This window comes from Nansenia antarctica (genome assembly GCF_963989245.1).
Source record: "Nansenia antarctica genome assembly, chromosome: 2".
Classification (NCBI taxonomy): domain Eukaryota; kingdom Metazoa; phylum Chordata; class Actinopteri; order Argentiniformes; family Microstomatidae; genus Nansenia; species Nansenia antarctica.
The window spans coordinates 57,004,112-57,030,529 of NC_137675.1; the positions used below are offsets into that span (position 1 = coordinate 57,004,112).

General features: G+C 45.6%; 2 protein-coding genes across 2 annotated transcripts; one reads left to right on the forward strand and one right to left on the reverse strand.

Moving 5' to 3' along the window:
- Positions 1 to 348: 348 nt before the first annotated feature.
- On the reverse strand, positions 349 to 23,549 carry map2k4a (mitogen-activated protein kinase kinase 4a). Its single transcript, XM_080523971.1, has 12 exons — positions 23,301 to 23,549; positions 22,399 to 22,434; positions 15,713 to 15,815; positions 15,391 to 15,565; positions 14,790 to 14,909; positions 14,408 to 14,527; positions 14,251 to 14,302; positions 13,953 to 14,080; positions 1,866 to 1,943; positions 1,534 to 1,682; positions 1,307 to 1,352; positions 349 to 1,167 (listed from the first exon to the last, which is right to left on the reverse strand). Exons 1-12 carry the CDS (start codon positions 23,461 to 23,463, stop codon positions 1,054 to 1,056), a joined length of 1,284 nt encoding a protein of 427 aa, XP_080380097.1. The 5' UTR covers positions 23,464 to 23,549; the 3' UTR covers positions 349 to 1,053.
- Positions 23,550 to 24,310: 761 nt separating this feature from the next.
- On the forward strand, positions 24,311 to 26,153 carry tmem220 (transmembrane protein 220). Its single transcript, XM_080524821.1, has 6 exons — positions 24,311 to 24,519; positions 24,784 to 24,813; positions 24,916 to 24,976; positions 25,200 to 25,323; positions 25,501 to 25,560; positions 25,716 to 26,153. Exons 1-6 carry the CDS (start codon positions 24,412 to 24,414, stop codon positions 25,846 to 25,848), a joined length of 516 nt encoding a protein of 171 aa, XP_080380947.1. The 5' UTR covers positions 24,311 to 24,411; the 3' UTR covers positions 25,849 to 26,153.
- Positions 26,154 to 26,418: the final 265 nt, after the last annotated feature.

Here is a 26,418-nt window from a genome sequence, read left to right on the forward strand (position 1 = left end):
TGACAATCTGAAAAGGCAAATGCTGGCGTATCAGTTTAACATAACAGCCATTGTGTCATGTCATATAAAAAAACATTTTAAATCATGGAAATGACTATAGGCTACAGCTGACATGAGAAAATGTCTGTCTCTGTCTGTCCGTCTTGCATTACTGAACCAGAACTATCAATGAATGAAACTGAGGTCACATACTTGACATTCAAAATAACAACAAATCTCAGAGAGCATACATATTTTCTTCCTCTCTTTTTATTTAATATATCAGCACATATTCCATTGCACAGTGAGGATAGCACCCTCGCAACATTGGATGGACAAGAGGTATATCATGATCCTGTCCATCAATGCATTTACCTTTTAAATTGCTTTACACCCTAAGAAGCAAGGTTTCATTTAAGATACCAAACACAATGCTTAAAGTCACATACATGGAAGAGGTGGGACAATTCACAAAGAGCATGATTCCAGTATGTCGATTAAAGTATCTCCAAATCATATATTCCACAAGTGATTTAATACTATAAATACAATTCCAGATTTTAAATCACTGTGCTGTATCCACATTAGAGATGAGATCTCACATCGAGATGAACCAAGACCATGGTATATTATTCATTCAGTTACTATTATATACTTACAGGTGTGTTTGTGTAGGGAGAGAGAGAGAGAGAGAGAGAGAGAGAGAGAGAGAGAGAGAGAGAGAGAGAGAGAGAGAGAGAGAGAGAGAGCGAGAGAGAGAGAGAGAGAGGGAGAGAGGGAGAGAGGGAGGGTGGGAGGGAGAGAGGGAGGGAGGGTGGGAGGGAGAGAGGGAAGGGGAGAGAGGGAGAGAGATACAGTAGATAGATAGAAAGAGACAGAGAGAGAGACAGAGACGTGTGAATGTTGATATTATACAGACGTGACTGAAATGAACACCAGTCTTATTGCACATGGTGTTTAGGTTTTACTTTGTTTTTCTTTTCTTTTAACACTGCAATATGTGACTGCAAATCTTTACACCGTTGTTTTGTTTTGTAGTTTTTTCCAGGCTGCTGTTCCTCTGTCGCTCCACATTCAGTCCACATACATGGGAGAGCTGGGAGAGGTGGGCATCTGATCCAGGATTCTGCAGACGTAACTGGCCACATCCACTGAACGCTCCTCATACATCAATATGAACGCGTGTTTCTGTATCAAACACAAACACACACATTGACAAGTCATGTCAGAACAACATGTGTAGTTCACATGCATCAGTAAAGCTCTGTATGTAAAAAAAATGTATATATATATATATATACACACACACACACACACACACACTCACCAGAAGCTCTTTGTACTTTGGCCTTTTTGACTCGTCCTTTGTAAGGCTTAGGGGGGAAAAGAAAGGGACAAACTTGAAGCTACAGGAACAATCTACCAGTCCCTTATGTTTGGGACATAACAGGTTTTGTCCACCAGGGGGACACACATATCGTGAGCACAATCAGGCAGACTGCAAAGCATAATCGGACATACTCAGCATATACAAATTGTATTTTTCTTTCTTACCACAGATTGACAAAATTGATGAATTTGGGGGAGAACTGCCTATCTTCTGAGTTGCAGAGCTGTGGAGGGTCTCCCTTCACAACCTGTGTCAACTGGTCAAACACACTGTTCCACTTTGGGTAGGGAAATCGCCCCGTGGCCAGTTCGTACTGCAACAAGCACAAAGACAACACAGGCCCGGTGAGGCTTCAATGGTTCAGACGGCTTTTTATGAACACAAAAACAATTAAGGGAACCGTTGATGTTGCTACAGTTATTACATCCGATGTTCTGAAATTGCTTTTTTGCGATGTCAGAGAAAGACAGGAAGTATGAGGGTGTCATGAACCCACCAGTGTGATCCCCAGACTCCATACGTCTGAACGGACGTCGTAGCCTTGTCTGGAGGCGCTGGGGTCTATTCTCTCTGGCTGTGGAGGAGACAGTGATGAGGGGACATGATTAGTGACAAAGACACTTACATACATACTTGTGTCAAAAGTAATGGGTTATCTCAGCTATGTGGCTATAATATGCAGTCACTAACAGTATAATGGGGCCTGCCGGTTTTTCTTAAAAACGTACTTAATTCTATCTATTCATCATTCAATTGACATACCAAGCCACCTGGGTCACCTCAAGCTAGGGATGTGTTTTCACCTGCATAGCAGCACACAACTAAACAAGGTGACTTGAGTGTGGGCATACTTTTTTTTTATGTCCTCATTCTCCAGGAGCTAGGTTCTACCTGCCTTACATAACCACCTCAGTCAGTATCAGTATTACTTCATGTATGACCTCACCTCAGAGAAGAAAAAAAAAGAAGGAAAAAAGACATGGAAATACAGTGGCTGGAAAGGCTGCCAATGTCATCATCAGAATACTCTAGCCATGCTGAGTTGAGAGGGAGCACCTCCTCCTGCTCATCTCATTCATACGCCTAAATTAGATGATGATGTCACCCACAGCAGTGGGACAGATTGCTCTGCAGCAGTGATGCGTGTTATGGCATAGTTGCTACCGCACCAGCTCACATCTGCCAAGACTGGAAAAAGCCTTGCTCTCTCATCTAGGACACAGTTCACAGCTACAGTATATTAGACTCAAAACAGAACAACTATAGATTCACTGGCTGGTGCTTTCCTCTGCACAACGACAGAATTAACTGTGAACCCTAACCCTAATTTGGATTGAGAAATGTATTTTTGGGTACAATTTCTTACAACAAATAGATGCTTTCAGGGCTAATACATTGCTTGTGCTTTTGTACATTGTGGACGAAACAAAGCTGAAACTAGGCTACAGTCAGGTCCTGCTGGGACCACTGAAAAATGTATGCCCTCACTGCTAGGGATGGGAATCGAGAACCGTTTCCAGTTGAGAACCGGTTCCAAATTGTTCAATGTATCGGAATCGTATGTCTCTGAGGTTATCGATTTCTCTTTTCGATGACGGCATGTTTTGCGCATGCGCTGACAGTTGCGCATTGCAAAAACGTGTGTCATGAGGACGTCAAACTCTGAAACTTGCAAAAAGTAGTCATGGCAGAGTCTAGGAAGAAAAGAGAAATTCTGCTAGCGTGTCGCGAACATACGTCTTTTCTTTTGCAACTTTATAGGGAAGTGTACGTTTCACACGTGGTTGGAGAAAAGCACGTTTAGTGCTTGGTTGAAACCAGTCGAGGGGAACTTTTTTGAAGCACGCTGCACCTAAGAAAACCGGTAAACTAGGAACATTGGGGTTAAAGGCTTTAGAAAAGTGTTCAGAGACTTGAGATAATAAAACAGCTACGTTGACGCTGAAAACCTTTGTAGGCCTATTTCTTCCCACACAGAAAATGTATTAGGAGTCGACAAGGGAATCGATAAAGAATCCAACCGATAAGCAGAATTGATAACGTAATCGGTATCAATACCATCTCATCAATTCCCATCCCTACTCACTGCAATGTACGTCACTTTGGATAAAAGCGTCAGCTAAATCGTGTATATATTATACATATTATATATTACAGTCAGTAGAAATGTACAAGTAAATATCTATCAAATACTCAAGACATGGGGCCAACAATAAGATCTAAACCATTATATAATATCCAGGGCTACCAGACAGAGAGTCTACCTCAAGCCTACCCCTTACATGTCCTGACATGTTTTCAACGTTGTTGAAAATCAATAACACACTCGCTAGTCAAGCCAAAACATTGCAATGCAAAGTGTAACCAGGGAGTAGCTAAAGGACTGTAGAATTTAGGAAGGGCTGGTTATCTAACTAACTCGGAGCTAAATCGGCAGTGTAGGAGGATACAGGCAGGGGGCGCCAGCAACCCTTTAGACTAGCAGTACTAGCATTAGCATTAACATTAGCTAACAGACGACTAAACACACAGTAACGGTATCCCATATGAACAAACACATTTATTTATACAAATTATACACATCCCAAATATACTCCCTCCCCGCCGGCCACACACACACTCACTCACTCACAGTATCTGGCCTGAACAGGCTTAGAGTCCCGGACTGAAAGGAGCGCGTTGAGGCCTGGTTGGAGCTCGCATGTGCTTCGAGGAAGGCAGCAGACAAAGGGGGGGGTGACGTAGCAACTCGAAGGGAAAGGGGCTTCTTCGTAGTCCACGACGAGGTGTGAATGGCTCAGGTCCGGTAGTCCACGGTCGGTCGCAATCCACCTCGTGAAGGCGACGGCTTTGTCCAGCTTGGGTCTCGCTTGGTCCAACGTTAGCAGCCGGCGGCTGGCAAGGCTGGCTAACGGGGACACAGCTAAACGGGCTAGCGCTGCCAACTCAACGAACTCCGAGCTCCCGCGGTGATGTGGGCAGCCAGTGATTCACCACCAACAGTCTATGCCAAAGGCAGGTCTCCTCCGACACTCAGAGTCTCCCGTTCTCCTTGTGGACTGTTGAGAGATGTTGAATTGCTGCTGTAAGGTTTGCCCTCTGTCACAGTGGTAAACTCGATAATCACTCTTCAGGTCTTCAGCTTCAGCACGGTGTGCGTTTTACTGACTCCGCCATCTTAGATCGACTTCTCGTTTTCTCTGCTTCTTCTCACTCTCGTTACTCTCATCACTCTCCGACACACAGACCACTTCCGTCCCTATATATACACCAACCGAACATACATCCGGTCACGTACGCAGCATCCGGGTCACGGACACACCCCGGATATACCACGTCATTAAACATATACATAAACATTACAATAACAAAATGTATACACCTTCGTGAAAACGTACATGAATGGTATGGAAAATAATAAAGGAAATAACAGGGGCAAAATAGGGCTGATTCGGGGAAACTAACTGGCTCTAAATTGTGGGCCTTCATAACAGCCGCCCCATGAAACCCTCGGTTTCATTTAACTAGGGAAGGCACACTGGCTAGGCTGCTCTAGCAGCGTGAGGTAGGAGGTGATAGTGTCCTTCGTAATTTGAGGGAGCTCAATCAGGCGTGCCACAGGTCGGGTGTAAGTGCGACCACCAACGTCCACGATGGCCGTCCGCACCCTTCCATCCGGACCCGGCAGGACCTTGGTCACTCTGCCTGTCTGCCAGGCGGCGCGTGGAAGGGACTGGTCGATCACCAGTACCACGGCACCTTCGGACAAGTTGTCTCTCTCCCTCGTCCACTTCTGCCTGACTTGCAGGGTCGGCAGGTAGTGCAGTATGAACTGCCTCCAAAACTGGTCCGCGAGCACCTGGCTGTGCCTCCACCATCTTCTTCCGGTGAGCTCTGCAGGGTCGTAGACTACCTGAGGCAGTGCAGAGTCTCGCCGCCCCATCAGCAAGAAGTTGGGCGTAATGGGATCCAGATCTGCTACATCACTGGAGGTATAGCCTAGGGGCCGGGAGTTCAAGATGCCCTCAATCTCTGCTAGTACAGTCTCGAGCACCTCATCGGTAGGCACCTTCTGTCCGAGAATGGTACGTAGGACGTTCTTTACTGAGCGAATCTCCCGCTCCCAGGCTCCCCCGAAGTGTGGAGCATTTGGGGGGTTGAACTCAAACTTCACTTGCTGGGAGGCGAGTCTGTCACGGGCCTCCTCAGTCATCGCAGCGTAGCTCGCCCTCAGCTCGGCCTCACCACCGACGAAGTTGGTGCCTCTGTCCGACCGGAGGGTCTTAGGGGTCCCTCGCCTGGAGGTGAACCTCTTGAAGGACATGAGGAAGCTGTCGCTTGTGAGCTGGTGCAGAACTTCAAGGTGCATTGCTCTCGTCGTCAGGCACGTGTAGATGATGCCCCACCGCTTTTCGGAGGCTCGCCGGTTTCGGACTAGGAGTGGCCCGAAACAGTCGACCCCAGTAGAGTGGAACGGAGCCTGTCTCAGTCGCAGCCGGTCCTCGGGCAGATCGGACATCATGGGCTGCGGCGGCGTGGCTCGCCACCTCTGGCAGTCCGAGCAGGACCTTTGATATCTCCGTACCGCCTCCCGTCCATGGAGTATCCAGAATCTCCGTCGTACCTCCGCGAAGACACGCTCTCCACCCGCGTGCTGCACTTTGTCATCATGGTGCTTGATGACCAATCTGGTGACCTGATGCTTAGTGGGAAGCACGATGGGATGCTTCGTGTCTAGGTCTAGATCTTGAGCGCGGCGCAGTCTGCCACCCACGCGAATGAGAACACCGTCGAGCTCTGGAGCTAAGCCGCGGAGTCTACTGTCCGAGGGGATCGGCTTCCCTTTCTCGAGACACTCCAGCTCTCGGGAGAAGGCGTCCTGTTGGGCACTCTGCAGCACCAGGAGCTCCGCCGCGGTGTAATCTTCGGCGCTGAGCGTAGTATCTCGGGGTAGACCGGCCTTGGAGCAGAACATCCTCTTCTGCAGCTCTTCGAGCGTCTCACACTCCTCTCCCGGAGTAGTCTCAGGGTCTACGACCTGGGTGACTCCGCAGAACAACGTCTTACGCAGCTCTTTGTCCTCTCTGTCTTCTGCTAACGCCGGCGTGGCTGGCCACTCTGACTCCCGCTCCTGTAGGAAGTCTGGTCCCGTGTGATACAGGTGGGGCTCAGCCAGATCCTGGAGAGTTGCCCCTCTCGTGATGACGTCAGCAGGGTTCCTCTTGGTGTCTACATAACGCCAGCAGTTCACCTCAGTCAACTCCAGAATCTCTGCGACTCGGGTGCCCACGAACACCTTATACCGACATGAGCTGGACTTCAACCACTGGAGGACGGTAGTTGAGTCTGACCACATGGTGACGCTCATCAGAGGTAGCTGGAGCTCGTCGAGCAGGAACCTTCCCAGTTGCGCGCCGTTCAGGGCAGCACACAGCTCCAGTCTTGGGATGGACTGTTGCTTTTTCGGCGCCACTCGGGAACGTGCCAGGACAAACGAGACGTGGACTTCACCTCCAAGCGCTGCCGCTCTGACGTATGCCACGGACCCGTACGCCATCTCCGAGGCGTCGCAGAATACATGTAGCGTGATGACACTCCTCTCTAGGTCCGTGGAGGGAGGGAAGTAGCTCCGCTGCAGCTTGATGTGCTGGAGAGTGGGAAGTTCCTGCTCCCAGGCCTTCCACTTCTCTTCTAGGTGACGAGGCAGAGGATCGTCCCATCCTCGTTCTTGGGCCCACAGCTCCCGGACAAGCACCTTGGCCATCGTCGTGAAGGGAGCGATATATCCCAGTGGGTCGTACTGGCTCGCTAGAGTGCTGTATATCGTTCTCATCGTGACGCGTTGGGGCTTGGCAGGCTTATTGCGATAGCGTAGAGTGTCGGTCTGGAACTGCCAGATAAGTCCGAGCGTCATCTCCTGAGCATCATCTGGTGAGTGAGAGACCCAAGCCTCGCTGCTGGTCGAGGTGGCCTCCTTCGGGAGGTCTCTGATGACTTGCGGGTCGTTGCTGGCCCACTGGCAGATCTCAAATCCACCCTCCTGGAGATGAGCACGCAGGTCCTGGACTAGCTGACGGGCTTCCGTGGCTGTCTTCGAACTGTGGAGGCAGTTGTCCACGTAAAAACTCTTATGGACGGCGTCAAACACTCCAGGAGGTGCCGTCTCCTGCGCGGCGTGAGTCTGTAGCGCATAGGTGGCGCAACAGGGGCTGCAGGTTGTCCCGAAGGGTAGCACCTCCCACTGGTAGATAGAGGGGTCGGGGTCGCTCGGGTCCTCTCTCCAGAGAAACCTCATGAGTGGCTTGTCTTCCTCCAACATCCTGACCTGGTGAAACATTCGCTTAATGTCACCACTGACTGCGATCGGCTGCTGACGGAAGCGCACCAGAACTCCCAAGAGGGCTGGGGTCAAGGTTGGACCAGGGAGAAGATAGTGGTTGAGGTTGAGCTTCCCCACCTGGTAGCTACAGTTGAAGACCACTCGGTTCTTCCCGTTGTGGTGAACATTGTGGTGCGGGAGGTACCAAGACTCGGCACTCTGGTTCGCCTCGGCTGGCTCAAGCTTCTTCACCAGACCGGACTCCGTCAGTTTCTTCATCTCAGTTCTGTAAGAAGCAGCAAGGACCTCGTCCTTCCTCATACGCTTCTCAGTGCTGGTCAGACACTGTAGGACGGTTCGAGGGGATACTCGAAACTCTGGCATGGCTTCTCTTCGGAGTAGTGGTGTGACGTATCTCTTCACGCCCTGGACTTCGATACGCACTGTCTTTGCTTTAAGGAGGTCTATGGCGTAGACGTCCTCCTTTGACCGTACGTAGAGCTTCTCATTCTTGTAGGGCGCAACGTCTAGCGTCCACAGCTTCTGGACGTTGTCTAGTAGCGCCGCATTCATGGAGTCCACACTGGTGTGAAGGCAGTTGATGGTCTGCACTTCTTCGGTGCGGACATGGAGGGATGACGTAGCTCTCCCGTCTCTATCTCTCCACTCGGTAGCGCCTTGGAGGGCCCACCCAAGCGCAGTCTTAACAGCCATCGGGCAGCCTCGTGGTCCTCTCAGCGGAGGACGGAGCGACACGATCAGTGCAGCGTTGTCCGAGCCGATGAGAAGGGTTGGCTCCGCTCCTTCTATCGGATGTAGGTCTACTCGCCGTAGGTGGGAATATCTTGCGCGTAATCTCTCCAGGGGGTAGTCGTAGCGGGAGAGCGCTAGCTGGTCTGCGGTGAAGACATTCTGAAGACGATATCTATCCGACGGCCGCCCCGCCGGGGAGATAGAGAAGTTGATTCTCGCCCCGGTGACCTCTTTAAGGTCGCGACGTATCGTGCGCAGAGTCAGCTTCTCCTCAGTCCCGTGGAGCCCCAACTGGCGCACTGCCTCCTGGAGGAGGATGGTCCGTTCCGACCCGTCGTCTAGAACGGCGTACGTGTCGTACACAGCGTTGTTGTGGTGCAGTCGGACCTTCACCACCTTCAGTAGGACCTTGGAGCCTAGATAGTAGGTGGGTCTAGATAGTAGACAGGTGTTTCCTCTTCCGGTGCGCTACCGGACCTAGGGCTTCTGGTGCCCTCCGTGGACCTGGCGAGGGAGACCTCGTGTAGGATGTTGAGGTGGACCTCCTCACAGCGGTTGCACTTTCTCCTCAAGGTGCAGTTCTTAGCCAGATGGTCGCGCCCACAGTTCCAGCACCTCTTGTTCTCCTCGAGCCACCTCTGCTTGGCCTCGGTACTCAGGTTGTTGAAGTCACTGCACTCATTGAACCAGTGCTCGCTGGTGCAGTACGGACATGGCGGTGGACCTCTCCGTCCCTTTTGAGGGGGTTGAGAGGAATCCTTTCCCTCAGGTCGGGCTTTCCTCTCTCTCCGAGGCTCCTCCTCCGTGTGCAGCACTCCTACTGGGCGTCCTCTGTTCGAGCTCGGCCTGTCCCAGCGGTCTCCCTTCTCCCTCTCCTTCTTCGGCTCAGCGTAACCCATGGCGTCTACGTTGGTGTCATGCACTTCCTCCAGTAGGAACTCCGCGAAGGCAGCCATGCTCAGACCCAACTTCCCGGGGTTACGAACGCGCTGCTGTCGCCGGAACCTCTCCTGCCGGAAGCGTGGGATCTTGCGGAGCAGCCGCTCTACGTTGGAGGTGCTGTTGATCTCGCTGGCGCCAGCTGGGCCCTGCGTCTTCAGCATTCCAACCAAGGTGTGCACGCGGAGCGCGAAGTCATCTAGCGCCCGTTCATCCTTGATGGGGGCCTGCTGTTCGAGGGCTTGCAGTTCAGCAAGGGCGTGGTTCCAGGGACGACCGTAGCGGGCATCCAAGTCGGCGAGCGCTCTGGTGTAAGGTGTCGGTGCGGAGGCATGGGCCAGAACCATGTTGTGGGCTCTGGGGTTCCTCACATGCTGAAGGAGAATCGCATATTTGTAGGACTCTGAGCAGGAGTCGTCCAAGAGCGTGTCTAGGCAGATGCGTAGTTCCACATACTGGCTCCTGTCCTCGTCCTTGAAGAAGGGGAACTTGGGTCCCTCCACCTGGGGAAACATCCTGTAGTGGATGATCGGGGCTGGAGTGACGGTCTGGGTGTCCGGCCTGCATGCATTTTGGTTCCCTGGAGGACCTAGGGGTGTGCTACGCTCTTGGTGAATGGCTCCCCTCCCGGGCAGCGACGCTGGCTCCCTCTGGGCCGCGTAGCGGTCGGGTCCCTGGTCCTCTTCCTTCCAGGTGGTCAGCTGGGCCTGTAGTTGGACAGTCATGGCGGGGGTCATGGAGCCATCGGCGGGGGGTTCAGGAGATGGCACTCGAGAGGGCCGTGCGGATGATGCTCTGGAGCTACGGGCCGACGGAGCTCTGCTGATGCACACGTCGCGCATGGTCTGCATCACTTCCTCCATCTTCTCCGCGTGCAGTTGCTCTCTCTCCATCTGGAGGCGGTCGCGTTCTAGCGCCTCCTGGCGCTGCCTCTCCGCCGCGCGTTCCGCCCCCTCCATCTGGAGGCGTTCACGTTCTAGCGCCTCCTGGCGCTGCCTCTCCGCCGCGCGTTCCGCCCCCTCCATCTGCCTCTCCGCCGCGCGTTCCGCCACCTCCATCTGGAGGCGCTCGCGCTCGAACTGGATGCGTTCCCTCTCTAACGCCTCCTGGCGCTGTCTCTCCGCCGCACGTTCCGCTCCTTCCATCTGGAGGCGTTCACGCTCGAACTGGAGGCGTTCCCGCTCTAACGCCATCTCGGCCTGTTGGCGCATACATTCCGACAGCGCGGCACTACTCCCTCTGGAGTGCATGCTATCCGCCCCAGAGGCAGAACTGCCCACGGAAACCCTGGACCGGGAGGAAGCCACTGAACGGCAGGAGCTAGGTCTCGAGCGCGCCGTACTGGGAGGCAGATCGTTAAGGCTGAGGCCCTCCCTCTTCCGCCCGCAGGCGCTGTCAGACCGGGCCTCTCCTTCCTGCTCTTCCGTTTCTACGGCAAAACCCTGCTGTTCTGCCATCTCATCCTCAGGCTGGTGCTCTTTGATGGCTGTCTCGGTGCTAGCCACCCGCGCGCCGGCGGACACCTCGGCCTCTCCGACCACTGTATCCCGTGGAGTGCGCTCCTCACTACCACTCAGTGAGCTTTCGAGCTCAAGCTCATACTCTTGTAACCTCGGAGGCAACCGCGGGACTCTCTGTGGTCGTGGCTCTGGCTCAGGGGGCGGAGAAGGGGGGGTAACTGTCTTGTCTGGTTGGCTGCGCTCAGCCATGCTATCACTACACAACCTATCCGGCTCGAAGGACCAATTGTAACCAGGGAGTAGCTAAAGGACTGTAGAATTTAGGAAGGGCTGGTTATCTAACTAACTCGGAGCTAAATCGGCAGTGTAGGAGGATACAGGCAGGGGGCGCCAGCAACCCTTTAGACTAGCAGTACTAGCATTAGCATTAGCATTAGAATTAGCATTAGCAGTAGCATTAGCATTAACATTAGCTAACAGACGACTAAACACACAGTAACGGTATCCCATATGAACAAACACATTTATTTATACAAATTATACACATCCCAAATATACTCCCTCCCCGCCGGCCACACACACACTCACTCACTCACAGTATCTGGCCTGAACAGGCTTAGAGTCCCGGACTGAAAGGAGCGCGTTGAGGCCTGGTTGGAGCTCGCATGTGCTTCGAGGAAGGCAGCAGACAAAGGGGGGGGTGACGTAGCAACTCGAAGGGAAAGGGGCTTCTTCGTAGTCCACGACGAGGTGTGAATGGCTCAGGTCCGGTAGTCCACGGTCGGTCGCAATCCACCTCGTGAAGGCGACGGCTTTGTCCAGCTTGGGTCTCGCTTGGTCCAACGTTAGCAGCCGGCGGCTGGCAAGGCTGGCTAACGGGGACACAGCTAAACGGGCTAGCGCTGCCAACTCAACGAACTCCGAGCTCCCGCGGTGATGTGGGCAGCCAGTGATTCACCACCAACAGTCTATGCCAAAGGCAGGTCTCCTCCGACACTCAGAGTCTCCCGTTCTCCTTGTGGACTGTTGAGAGATGTTGAATTGCTGCTGTAAGGTTTGCCCTCTGTCACAGTGGTAAACTCGATAATCACTCTTCAGGTCTTCAGCTTCAGCACGGTGTGCGTTTTACTGACTCCGCCATCTTAGATCGACTTCTCGTTTTCTCTGCTTCTTCTCACTCTCGTTACTCTCATCACTCTCCGACGCACAGACCACTTCCGTCCCTATATATACACCAACCGAACATACATCCGGTCACGTACGCAGCATCCGGGTCACGGACACACCCCGGATATACCACGTCATTAAACATATACATAAACATTACAATAACAAAATGCATACACCTTCGTGAAAACGTACATGAATGGTATGGAAAATAATAAAGGAAATAACAGGGGCAAAATAGGGCTGATTCGGGGAAACTAACTGGCTCTAAATTGTGGGCCTTCATAACACAAAGGATTCAATGTATAATCCACACTACTCTACACTAACTAGTTAGTAGTGGGGATTACTCACCGGATCCATTGCATTACAATATGTTGGCTTGAGTAGCGAGAGTGTCATACATCTTCAACAACGTTGACATTTATTTACATTTTCACGTCGGTTGCCGACTTGTTCCCGGTTTCACCAGCTGCTGTCACATATGAACACCATGGACCACCAACACCATGAACGACTATCTCCTGAACCATCACTAGGAGATCATATCCCACTGTTCCTTACTGTCCCCTTCTCAGATATGCCAGCTTTTCTCTCCAATGACCAGACCATAGAGACAGAAACATGGTACTGTAGCCATCAGCATTGGGGTGGCTTGGCCAAGCACCCAGCATGGCTGCCATTTTTCAATTGGAAACAGGAAACTGGAGCCATGTGGCTTAGATTCTTGTGCTGTGAGCTCACAGTTGTGGGAGAAGCACAGACTGCTTCATTCTGACTGAGACATGAATGAAGCCGCCCTCCCTGGCCTTCCAATGCGCGTGGCAGAGGTGTGCCCTGGATCCTGATAGTGCTTCACCAAATTTAGAATGGAAACTGACCTGGGACAGGGGGCTCCATGCTCATGTCAACAAGGCCTGTCAAGGCAGAAAATAAACCCAGTGATGATGACACTTCTACACTGAGCTCATTCTACCACCAGCAGTTTGGGGCATTTCAGCAATGAGACAGACAGACAGACAGACAGACAGACACAGACACAGACACAGACACAGACACAGACACAGACACAGACACAGACACACACACACACACACACACACACACACACACACACACACACACACAGACACACACACAAACACACACACAAAGACACACGTGCAGACAGGTACTCTGCAGCCAGGCTGATGAAGGGACTTTACAGTGCCTTACAAAGGGAACAGGCATTGGCAAGCATCAATACCAACAACGCGGTCAACAATAACAATAACTACAGTCCCCTCCCATCAGGTGATCATTACTGATATTGTCACTCACTATGAAAACACACTAGGGTTGCAAAGGGAAATTGCAAAATTGCACATTTTCCATGAGAAGTTAAGCCCGGGAATTTTGCTTAAATTCATCCAAAACGTCAGCTTATAACAGTGAACCTTTTTGTGAGATACACATAAGGCAATGTGGCATATTTTGATTAAACCTTCCCCAATTCAATGGAATTGCAATGCACTCCTTCATCACATATACAGCTGATTCTCAAGATCTTGCACACTAATGAGATGCTATTGAGCCCACACTACTACACTGTCTGAGCCAAGGACTACCGGTACATGCTTTCTGGTAGGTTAGGGTTAGGATGGATCATTGGAGATCATTCAATATTCTCTTTCTTTTGTTGTTCAGTGAAATCATCCCATGAAGAGTCAACTCATTTAAGAGTGAATTAGTAAAAAAAAAAAAAAAAAAAAAAAAAAAAAAAAAAAAAAAATAAATGTCCCCCTATATGAAGATTTAATCATTTGCAAATATATCTACTTATAATAAGGTAAAAGGTTTATGTTTCTGTCTCCATATGATACAGTAAATATATTCACGTTTCCACCTCTGAATATTCCCCAAAATGTGCAACCCTAAAAGCCCCTCAAATGGCCATCTGACTTACTGCCATGTATGGTCTGCAGCCAGCATCTCTGGTTTTGGCGATGGAGTCCACCAGCTGGCCACTGATGCCAAAATCACAAAGCTTAATGTTGCCATTCCTGTCCAGGAGGATGTTGGATGGCTTGATGTCTGAGAGGAGGAATATAGAAGAGATGGACTCTAAATGATTTCTGGATAAAGCACAGACACTTCCATATAGGTCAAAGCAACAGTACATAGATCAGCATGAGGTAATGACAGCAAGATTGACAAATGTATTCAAAAAAGCTGTTCATTAGGAAGGAGGGGTTCTGTCTTACCTCTGTGAATAATTTTCAAGTTTTCTTTTAAGTGGTTTAGTGCTTTCACAGTCTGCAATAAGGAATTACAGCAACACATGAGTACAGCTCCCACGGAAAATGTGTCAAATAATATCAATAGATGTAAATAATAGAAAGGATATGGATGGCAACTTACAGCTAATGTTATTTTGCCTAATATTTCCTCTGGAATCACATCATCTAATGCACAATATACATATTTGTAGAATTTGTCAAACGAGGTAGACATAAGTTCCATACATATCCAACAGTCCCCCTGAAAGAGAACACAAATCATGATGCATCCAGATACTGAAGAATACAGGTGACCTGATAAAAACAAACACTACTTTATTATAGACAGCAACATTAAAATGTATTTTATCAATCATTGACACAAAACAACACCTAATAGTCCTGCCATATGGGGCAACGCAGTACTAGCTTACTATGGCCTACAGAGCAATTACACTTACATCCAATGCATGGAATACATCTATACATCAGTTACTGTATAAGTAAGTTAGAATAGCTTTTACCTCTCTGAAAAGAGCCCCGTAAAACTGAACTATGAAGACACAGTCACTACTCCTCATGACCACGTCCAGGTCCATCAGCAGCTGCTTCTGCTCCTTCTCATCCACCGTTGACCTGATCCTCTGTGAGACCACACACACACACACACACACACACACACACACACACACACACACACACACACACATACCACACACACACACACACACACACACACACACACACACACACAACACACAACACACATACACACCACACACACCAGCAACTTGTTACGGCTCCCTGATTAGTCAAGTATTTCTGGCGAATATTCAAAGATCCATTTCACAATATTCTATAACTGTCAGTCCAAAATATGACAGAGGGTAAACACATGCTGTGCATTTCAGAAGTGAGTAAGCAGGCATGAATCAGGCCCTAGCACGCCCCCTAGGCTCAGTTAGTAGAGCATGGCGCTAACAACGCTTAGGTTGTGGGTTCGATTTCCGTTGGGACCATATATACTGAAAAATGTATGCACTCACTGGCTGCAATGTAAGTCGCTTTGGATAAAGGCGTCAGCTAATGGGCATATACTAATAAGAGGTCAATGAGGGCAGTCACCTTGACAGCCATTATCTGGTTGCTAGGCTTGTGCACCATCTTGTTGACAGAGCCATAAGCGCCCCGGCCGATCTCGCCTAGGTCCTTGAGGTCCTCAGCCGTGAAGTCACAATCCTGTTTGTCAGAGATCTTCAATTTCCCTGACGACTCGATACTATGCGTCCGCAGCCTCTCTCTGACCACAAAAATAGGTGTAAGACAGATTACTGGATACCATTCATATCGTCCGTCTTCATAACCGTTTATTATACAGGGGTTTATGTCAAGGCGCATGCAAAAAAAAAAAAACATCTCCACTGCAAAGTCAAGAACAAGTACTTACATGTGGGGGTTCTGGAATGGGGGTCCTGCGGTATTCAGAGTGAATCTGGTCGCTGGTTTAATCGGAGGATTGGCGAAATTTAACTTCAGTGCTTTGCGTTTACCTGATAGGGAGGAGGTAGAGTGTATTTTAGATTATAAACAAGACGTCCTTGACAGGGACAGTACAAGACAAACAGCAAAGCATCTCACAAAAACAGCATGAAACACACTCAGGTCACCACTGGGGGGAGGGGGGGGGGTGCTCCAGTAAATATACTGCAGACATGCTTTGTAATCCACTGAGGGACAATGCTTGTAAGGGTAATGACCTCAGCCCTTCACATGCGTTTCACCAAACTGACAAAGACAGGTCTACTTCTTTTGAAACGACCATAAGCAGCTACCTGGGTTAGTCAACAAAATCAGGTTAGGATTTGGCCTGTTACTTATTTTAATACTACAGTGTCTTAATGAACTGTGGGAGTGTCAACATAAGAATAATCAGTCTAGTACTTTTCTTTTACCCACACAGCTCTTGACAGCTGCTCGGGGTAAACATCTCCTAGGTATGAGATATTATTAGTGAGAACAAGTGACTCATTGCAGATGGTAGCGTATACATTCACCTGTTTACCTGAGCTGACACAAAGGCAATAGGCTTATACTTCTCAGTAGACAACTGCTCTAAAACATAGTGACTCATATCCCAAGGACATTCAGGATACAAGCCTAGCAACTATGAAATACTTACCCACTATGGTTTTGCTTGGCAGTCAATAAACACGGTAGGCTAGATTGATTAACCACAGTTTTGCTTTGTTCAATTACATTTTCCTATTGAGACAGTGAAACATCTTATTGAGAACAGAAAGGTGTGTATTGATATGACGACTTGACTAAAATGTGCACTTAACAGATCATTGCCTGATATGATGCAAGATGGGACTTGTTGCTCAGACAAATAGCCATAACTGCACAGACTGAAACTCAATGCCGCTGGGAGGAAGGCAGCTTCCCATGGACAACTGCTTTGATTTCACATTGAAATAAAGGATGCATTCTGTTCTCCATCCACCCAAAAATACCACAAGAATGTGTGTACTGAAATTCCAATCAAAATGGCACACTCTGTTTGAAATCACACTTCAAGTGTCTCCATGTCTCAACAAGCAAGTGTTTGTTTGAGTGAAGCCCATGCCAAAAAACACGAATGTTCAAAATGCTGAACTGCAAATTTGCTGAAAAACAAAAACAAGTGATAAAACCTCAAGCATTATTAGCTTCGCTTGTTAGTAGCACACTGACTACACATCTGAAACCAACATGAGGAAGAGCTACCATTACAACGTTTAATGAAACCACATTGGATTAATAATTATAGGTAAAGAACTGCACCTCTTTTAAGATTAAGAACATTCTAGTGAAGAAGGTCATCAGTGTGGAGCAGGCCTAACCAAACAGTGGTGTAGACCAGTTGAAAGCTAGAGTGAATTAAGTACCCAAATGTCAATGGAAGCTCTATGCCCTAGGCTTGTGCCGATGTATGATCACAATAGAGGTTGGGTAAATTAACATCACAACCAATCATCTTTTTGAACATTAGGCAAAATGGTTTGGTGATAAGTAGTCGTAACATTAAAAAAAAACTAAATCTTGCTCTTTACTTGAGTAAAACATGATGTCCAAGTGTCTTGAAACAAACACGCCAACTTCCCCCTAACGTAATTAGGCAATCAAATCAATGTTTGTGATTTCACCATAATCGCCATCAATATGGGCACAAGCCTACATGCCCAGACCCCAAGGACTCTTCACATGGATCAGTGGAGAACAACAGAGGACAGACTCCCCCATACCAGACCATCAGGCGTAAACAAATGGTTGAGAATTGTTGGTACTGTAGCAAAAGAGGTTTGGCTTACTTGGGGGAGCTCCAGACAGGTTTATCTGAAACCCTAGAGGTGAGAAGAGAACATGTTCCTTTCAAATTTCACCTTTTTTAAGGCTATTTTCATTTGTATATTTTTCCCCGTAACATAATATATAGATTATATGGTTAGTTCAATAGAGTGTGGCATCTTCTTGGGAAAAAAACCATCACAAGAACGAAGCTAGTGTCTAGTAGTATAGTAAAGGTAATATATGATATGACCAGGGGGGTATTCCATCAACATCGCAAGGAAAATCCAGGCTTATTTTTAATAAGTCTCGCAAGACTTAAGCCTAGATTTTCCTTTAGCGACATTGATGGAATACCCCCCTGAAGAAGAACCTCACTTCTAGGCTTAACCTAACCCTTCTTCTAAAGCACTTCAATGAAAATAGCATAAGCTTGACCAACTTATTGAAGAAATCCAGATCAAGTCTATAGCTTACAGTCTACATAAAACTTATTATTGTCTTCTTAATAAATATTACCATCTGTATAAGCAGCAGCCTTGTTACCCATGGACACTATTATTACTAATAGGTTAAAATAGACAATTAGTTTGAATCAGCAGAACAACTCAAAACCCCTAAATCAAATATACATTGAACATAACTGACCCATTTGTCACTGATAATAAGGGAACCTATTGACCAACAAAAAAAGAAGAAAACTTTGGCTTATAAATATGCAATTCTAGTATTCTCCACCCTGAATATTATGTTGGTCCATTCTAGGGCTGCACGATTAATCGATTTTAAATCGAAATCGCGATTTGAAATGATGCGATTAGCTAATCGCAAAGCCTGCGATTTGCCCGCGATTTTTTTTTTTTTTTTTTGCCAAATTTTTTTTTTTTTTTTTTTTTTTGGGCCATTTAGCAGACGCTTTTAATCCAAAGCGATTTACAATTACGAATTACAGGGACATTCCCCCTGGAGTAATTGAGGGCTAAGTGCCTTACTCAAGGGCACACTAGTAGTGGTGTGGTTTCAGGCGGGATTTGAACTCACAACCTTCCGATCACAAGTCCAACTCACTATCCACTAGACCACCACTACCCGTATGGGATACGTCATACAGCGCGTCGGATTCAACGTCAATGAACGTCAATGTCAATGAACGCACACGCACAACAACAACATCGCACGTGAAACGCCCACGTTTCGGTAGCTAGCAACATTCATGGTGGATAAATGACTTCAGCAGAGCCAGAAGCAACGATTTAGTCCCGAAGAAAAACAGCACTTCTGTTGTAAGTATTTCGGGTTTAGGACGACAGATGTGCAACAAAAGCAGGTGTTGGGCACGACCTGTCGTGGAACAGTCGCTACATCCAGACGCAACGCCACAAACCTGTATCAGCACTTGAAAAAGTACCGCGGACAGCTCTATGACGGAGAGTTAAGTGAAAGTCCCGTAGCCCAGTCTAACGTTAAGCAAACTAGAGTTTTAGAGTCGTTTGCGGCTGTTACCCCGTATGAAAAGGGCTCACGAAGGCACCGTGAAATAACCAATTCCATCACGCATTACCTCGCTAAAGACATGGTGTCTATTAACACTGTGAGCAACGAAGAGTTTAAAAAACTAATCCAAACGCTGGATGAAAGATAATGTGATTCCATCCCGCACGTACGGAGCTGAAACATGTGGAGTACTATGCAACAACAACCGATCTGCGGTCGAGCCGTGCACTTACATAGGCCTACATTACGACGAGTTGAAGAGCTTTATCTACTTCAATGTTTACAGAAAGGACCTATTCTTTTTTACTGGACATTTTTATTATCACTTTATTTAACTTGATTGCAGTATGTGCAATATTTAGATGCTGCTCCTGAGCCATAATTAAATAACCTTGTTTGTAGAAAGGTCCTATTTTATTTTCATATTGAAATTGTTAAAAAAAATTGACACTTGAGAGAAACAAAATGTCAGCTGTTTAAAAAATACATACATAAATATGTTGTTCCAATTCATATCTTTTAAGTTCTCATCCTTGCATTAGAACAGTTTGATGGCATAAGAGCAGTTAACAGTTTGATGGTATCATGTGGTAATGCTCTCTGAAATTAGCCCATGATAGAAGGTGATAGACAGATTCATCCAATCACCTGCCAAGTATTTTTTGAAAGTACCTGCCCTTTTCCAAACAGCTTCCAATTAAGCTTTCCTAGATGGTTGTGTGAAACAAACCACCTGAGTCAGGTTAGTAATGCTCCATCACATGTTTTAATCTGAAGCTTGATTTTAAAGCAACCCAACTTTAAAGCAACCCAATGTAAGTTTAGTTCTTTCACTCGTAGCTCGGGCTGTGGGGGTGCTAGAGGAGGGAGCCTCTAAGTCCCCTGAAGACGTACAAACAAACTGCACGTTGATACGACCTTCCTAGCCGGAGATATGGCAAGACTTTACAAAAAGTCCCCTTTTTTTTTCTTTTTTTGCTATTTAAAAAAATAATAATCGCAAATTAATCGCAATCGCGATATCTGTCCAAATAATCGCAATTCGATTTTTTCCCCAAATCGTGCAGCCCTAGTCCATTCCACAACCCCTGTATTGTATTGTCTTCATGTTTATGAACACTTTCACAAGAGAAACCAATGCCATATTGTGTTGTTCGACACAATAAATGAAGACTTAGAAATATTGTTGATATATTACAATAAAATCTGGTTGAACGTGTTATAAATACATTTTTAAAATCTGTCAACTGTCAAATGTAACACCAGTCTTTGAAATGCTCTAGTAAACATGTTTGGCTATGACAGAGGTCAATTATTTTCTGCTGAGTGAACTACTGAACTTTTATAAGGGCCCCGCATCAGTGAACTGGTAAAGATTTACCCTAAAGCATTCCACCACAGAGTTAAATGCATTTGTGTGTGTGTGTGTGTGGGGGGGGGGGTAATGTATGTACATGCACATACATAGTCAAACACAATTGAGAGAACTTGCATATGATATGGTTTAAAGAAATTCAGTAGAGCTAATGAGGGTGTAAAAATAACATTCTACAAGCAGGAAAATTAAATACATCCATAAAAATGATGTTGGCAGAGGGACACACTCAATTAAAAAAACGGTTCTTGGCACAGCTCACCGTCGTTCAGCATCAAGTCAGGAGGGTTATGGGTAGTTAGTGGCATAAGATAAGGAAGAAAACACATCATGGAAATATAGGGATTTAGTGCTCAAACAATGCATGACAGAAAAGAGCACCATAACAAAGGATAACATTTTCTACAGCCATTGAGAGACCATCATATATAACATACAGTCTCCATAGGATAGGATCTCTTGAGCTTTGTAACATAATTTCTTGGTAATTATGGGGCTAGCCTGCATCAGTCTGTTGGCTATTGATATAGGCCTTCACACTATTGTAGTAAATATGTTTGGGGGATTCAGTTCCATTTAGTCTATATATCTAACAAGCTCAGGACTTGTTTTTATCTGTACTTAATTTGCTATGATTTAATGCCCAAACACCCAAGCGAAAAGAATATATACTTAAAGCATACTTAACTATTATATTTCTAGTATACATGACTTTAAATATACTAAAGAATATTAGGTTATATTAAAATGACCCATCTTAAAATTGCACTAACTTTGTATTTAATATAGGTCTACTAAAATTGTAAATTATGTAGGCTTTAAGCATAAGTGTACTTGAAATTATGTGAAATTGACACGTCTTACTTCATATGTATAACATTATCTGTTCACAGCTGTCACTGAGATGGTTTAGTCATGGCCCAAGATGACCAAGATATTTACTTGCCAAAACAATTAATTGATCCCATTTGAGGTGTAACTGCATTAAAGTTGAGGGACCAGGTTACCTAACACTCAGGGACTCTCATTTGTCAAATGAAAGATAATTTCATAAGAGCATTTCATAAACATAAGATTATGAATGTTTGAAATACAAGTACATTATGTTATAAGTATACATAAGTACACATTTAAGGATATAACAATGAAATACATTTTCTGTTTGTTTTAAAATGTTAAATACATTCAATTCTAGTATACTTTCCCCAGTATACTAAAACACACATTTAAGGGCATGAAATTAAAGTATACCGACTTTGAGTAAGTACACAAAAGTGCAAAGTCAGTAGGCTACAACTTGAGTGTACTTTAAGTAAACATTCATTAGTTTTAAGCATATTAGTTATTCCTTTAATCTAGCTTCAATTCACTCAAGTTAAGTATACATTTTTTCCAGGTCAAAGATGTGGATGTCACATGCACATTGTTGACAACATGTCAGTATTTATTCATGAATAAGATCTTAATAGGGATGAATTGAGCTTAATAAAAGTTGCACCTCACAAGTTTGGAATACGTAGACCTACAGCAAACCCAAACTATTTGGGATAAAACAGTCATATGGATCTGGCACCGATCTGTGAGTCAGCATCAATGCACCCTGGAATTTGTGCAATCAATTGGCGTTCCATTTACCACTAGGCCAACAAAAATAAACATAAACTTGGGAGATGTAGGTGATGTACAACTCTAATTTGTAACAATTTGATCAATTGTATTCAGTTTGATGCCTTTGAGGAACTCCAATAACAGAGCACATACAGAGTTCATACTTCCAGAACAACATGCGATATACGATATCCATGAAGCTTATGACAAAACCATGTACTACTATTTCATAGGTAACAAACGTTATTCATAAAGCTGAACCTACCTAAAAATGTACCTTTAGGCTTTTACTACAAGTCTATAAAATATGTAATATTGACAGTATCTACCTGTTTCACTCTGACATCTCCAGCACGTGTTGGATTCTGTAAGATAAAATGAGACATATTGATTGAAAAACACATGTCTGACTGGAAATGCAACACTGTTGACATTAAGCCCCTGGTGAATGTAGCCTATGTGAAATGGAAGAGGATGCACAACTTAACAGCATCAAGTTTCACTGAGTAACTTTGCTAGCCTGCTACAACCCTGACACTAAACCGTGGCAGCAAATCATATAATATAACTCAACGTCTTCATTGGTTCAAGGAAAGAAAAACAATGTCAGCTAGCCAGCTGATCAACTCGCCAGCTTTAGCCTGTTTAGCATTTAGACACAAAGATGATGGTAGTTGACAGTTTAGCTAGCTGCCAAATACAGCTCCCTAAGCCTTCAGTCAGTGAGACCGTATTGGCACGCGAAACATGTTTATATACCATTAGTATTTGGTTAACTAACAGGCTGTTTAAATTCATTGAGACTATGACAACATATGTATTTATATATATATATATATATATTTTAAAAATATATATATACATATATATTTTATAGTTGACAACTATACAGCACTACCCATGCACTGTCTGTCCTGTGTTGTCCTGTTTTTGCATTTGTATTTGTACTTGTTTTGTTCATGTATATGTGAAAAAAGCTTAAATGCACCTTCTGTAAATGCCAAAACAAATTCCTATATGTGTCAAGCATAATGGCAATAAACGTTATCTGAATCTGAATCTGAATCTGAACAAGAGCCATGGAAACCTACTAGTTTGTGTAGCCAGTACCGTTCAGCTAAGCTAGCTTGCTACGCCGTTATTACACAGACAACACTGACTGACTCGATATGTGGCTAGTTTAGCTAAGCTCGACTAACACACGGGCTTTGCATCATTCCCCTCTCCTTACCCTGCATGCTGCTCATGGTCGTGATGTGTTGCGACTGGGACTGGTGGTGATGGGATGGGGCTGTGGATCCTGCAGCGTTGCTGCTGTTGTGGCCGGTGGACGTGGTTGAGTTGGTGTCAGCAGGGCTGGGAGTCGCCATTGTTGTGTGTCTGATGAAGTCCATCAGCGGCAGCAGCAGAGGCTGCAGTGCAGAGACCCGAGAGACACTTCACCCTCCTCAGTCAGGCAGGAGAATGACAGACAGCCTGGGTGGCTATAGGCTTCGACTCGAAAGCGAGTGGTTAAATGATGAAGACTGATCAGAGCTCACAATTAGAGTCGAATTATGTACCGTAAATGCTGTGCCGCTAATAAAAGACAGTAGACAGTGTAGCCGATGCTTGATAGTCCGGCTTGTCCACCTTTCCATTCCAGACTCCCACACCTAGCTTCTTCATTCAATCAGCTGACCAAAATGTCACTTGCAAAATGTGAACACCCACAGCTTCCGCCACGACGCTGCTGCTGACAGCGAGTTTTAGTTGGGTTCTTAGATTGTATGTCATATCAATATGAAATATGATTTATGCTTTTCCAATAATAAAGGAGCAGTGTTAATGTGTTAGAAGTGGCATGGTTGTTTTTGTTAATATTGCACTGAACAAAATACAACACAAATTATAGGACAATTCACAAACATGTCAAAAATGAAATTAAAAAATACATGGGTTTTACATCAAATTGAATATATACATTTTGCCAAGCAAGGCTGTGAAGCGGGATGGGGAGGGTTGGTGCAGTAGTTTTTTTCTTTTTCTTAGATCTTACATAATTTTCTCCTTGTAATCAACTTGGGTTTGCAATTATTGTCCAAATAAAACATACAGCCATTTCATCTTGACGAAACTTCGTATCCCCAAACAAAATGAACACAAACAAATGCATAAACTTAAAACTTGAACTTGAAATGAACGGATCCTCACGCCTCTTCCTACAAAATAAATCCTGCGTGTAGTCTCGTTTTCCTGTGTGAGAGAGAAGGGCTCAACGTTCAAGGAGAGTCAAAAGTCTGCTGATCATGAAACACTTTGCAGCGTAGATCTCAGTAAAAGATCTCAGTAAAAGAGTGACAATGGGCGAACGTGAAGATGAGACCACCAAAACTCAGCCTTCTCGGATTATTTGGAGAGTTTGCAATTTCTCTATGGCATTCTTCTTCGCTTTAGCAAGCTATGTGCAGGCAAGTTGCCTCCCCTATCACATTGTTGGGTCATTGTAACGTTGATACATTGTAGCCTATCAGCTAAATCGAGAGATATCTGAAAGTATTTTCCTGTGGCGTATTGTTGAAGCCCTTTAACAGCTCAACAACAAGGGTTTGGTAGAGTGAGAATGTCAATAATGCGTGGGCATGGCTGCCTTCCACAAGTCCAACTGAATACGTCCTGATTAGGTTTCCGCTACAGAGTTCATTTAAAATAATCACTTTCTTTTTCTGTCTTAGATAAACGACCCTGACGCAGGGCTATGGATGGTAGAGTACACACTTTCAACACGTTTCACTTGTGAAAACAAACATTTCTCTTTGGACGGTTATGCCTATGCCTAACCGAAATGTGCTATTTTCCATTTTCAGGTTGGCTATGGTATTCCAGCATGTTTGTGTTTATGTATTGGCATTAAACCACAATTTACAGGTACAGTATATCCATAAATGCACGTTTATCTATCAATGCAATTTGACCAGCATGGTCATTGTAAATTACATTTTACAAATCCATTGTTGTTGCTTGCCATGTATATATTTAGGGTTGATAGTGTCATCGTGTGGCTATATTATGACAGTGCAGTTGACCTTTATACAGGTCCTGCCTTGAACTATTACCAGTGTTTAAATTGAAGGTACTATTGTTTTTTCAGAGACATTACTTTGGAGGAGGCTTGCCGATCTTCATGTGCTTATTTCTACTGCCATCCTCGCCATGTTGGGGTGGGCTCTGTTTCAAGGAGGCATTACAAATATTTTCCAGCAAGAGGAGGGAAGGTAGTCATCAGTCATACGTTTTCTGTTTTGATCCAGCATTGCACAAAATTATAACTTAATTTGACTCATAAAAGCCAATTGGGGTATGTAAAACCTAGAGTAAATTAGTAACTAATGTCCAATAGTTTCAGTTGATCTATTTATTTTTTTATCACACTTGTTCCTCTCTACCCCCAGGGAATTCTCTGGCCTCATGTTGATTGTTGTCTGGCTTATGCTGTGTCGACACTCAGGAAGGTAAGGACTTCCAACATAGATTTTCCATTCAATCTACCTCAATTAAATGCTATCCTCAGTCTAGGAGATATACTGTATATTTTATTGTTATTTAGTATGTTCTCAGTTTCTTCAAACTTAGACATCAACTTATCCATAACCACTTTCTACCTTAGGAGTGATATTGGGGTTCTCCGACTGTCCACTGCTGTTGCCATCACAGTGTTCCCCTTTGTGGCTTGGCTGTACTACTACATCAACAAGGAACTGAGGGCCAGCTGGCCCTCCCACTGTAAAACTGCTCTTTAGATATCCATTCCTACAGTATAAGGGTTTCATAAGCTAGTCCAATTACAAGTGAACAAAACATGTGCAGTATAGAACATTTAAGAGGTTACAGACGGCTTTCTGCAATTCAACCATGTTAATCGATTACTGTATACAGAGAAATACTAGGCCTAGTAGTTTGTGGCTACAGTGGCATTATATTCTGTCTTTCTCAATCTTTCTCTATATTTTTTGAACTGGTTATTTTACTGACATTTGCTAATACAATTATGCATTTAAATAATTCATTTCCTCTTTCACTTGAATGATATGTGTGTTATGTACTTTCTGAACTGGCTGAATTTCTTTAAAATACAGCAATATAAAAAGTGTTTACTGATCATTTTGCCTGTTCCTTTGTGCATAATAATAATCTGAGCAAAGTTGTAGAGGGGTAGAGCACAGAGAGATCAGGGACATCAGCACATGATTATATCACTCTAGATGTCAGAAGTGCCCATATTGTGCCCTGAACTGACAACCTACAAAGAAGTCGTCGGTTGGCTACCTAATATCCGGTTGCAGCAGGAATGACAGCTGTGTTCCCCAGCA

What these genes read in the sequence shown, in the direction of transcription:
- map2k4a (XM_080523971.1), bottom strand. Translation starts at nt 23,463, where the DNA reads ATGGACTTCATCAGACACACAACAATGGCGACTCCCAGCCCTGCTGAC. An exon ending in CCATTCCAGAACCCCCACAT is followed by an intron (nt 15,566 to 15,712) that starts GTAAGTACTTGT and finishes TTTTGTGGTCAG; the next exon opens with AGAGAGGCTGCGGACGCATA. An exon ending in GGAGTCTGGGGATCACACTG is followed by an intron (nt 1,683 to 1,865) that starts GTGGGTTCATGA and finishes TGCTTGTTGCAG; the next exon opens with TACGAACTGGCCACGGGGCG.
- tmem220 (XM_080524821.1), top strand. Translation starts at nt 24,412, where the DNA reads ATGGGCGAACGTGAAGATGAGACCACCAAAACTCAGCCTTCTCGGATT. An exon ending in CTTTAGCAAGCTATGTGCAG is followed by an intron (nt 24,520 to 24,783) that starts GCAAGTTGCCTC and finishes TTTCTGTCTTAG; the next exon opens with ATAAACGACCCTGACGCAGG. An exon ending in CATTAAACCACAATTTACAG is followed by an intron (nt 24,977 to 25,199) that starts GTACAGTATATC and finishes TTGTTTTTTCAG; the next exon opens with AGACATTACTTTGGAGGAGG.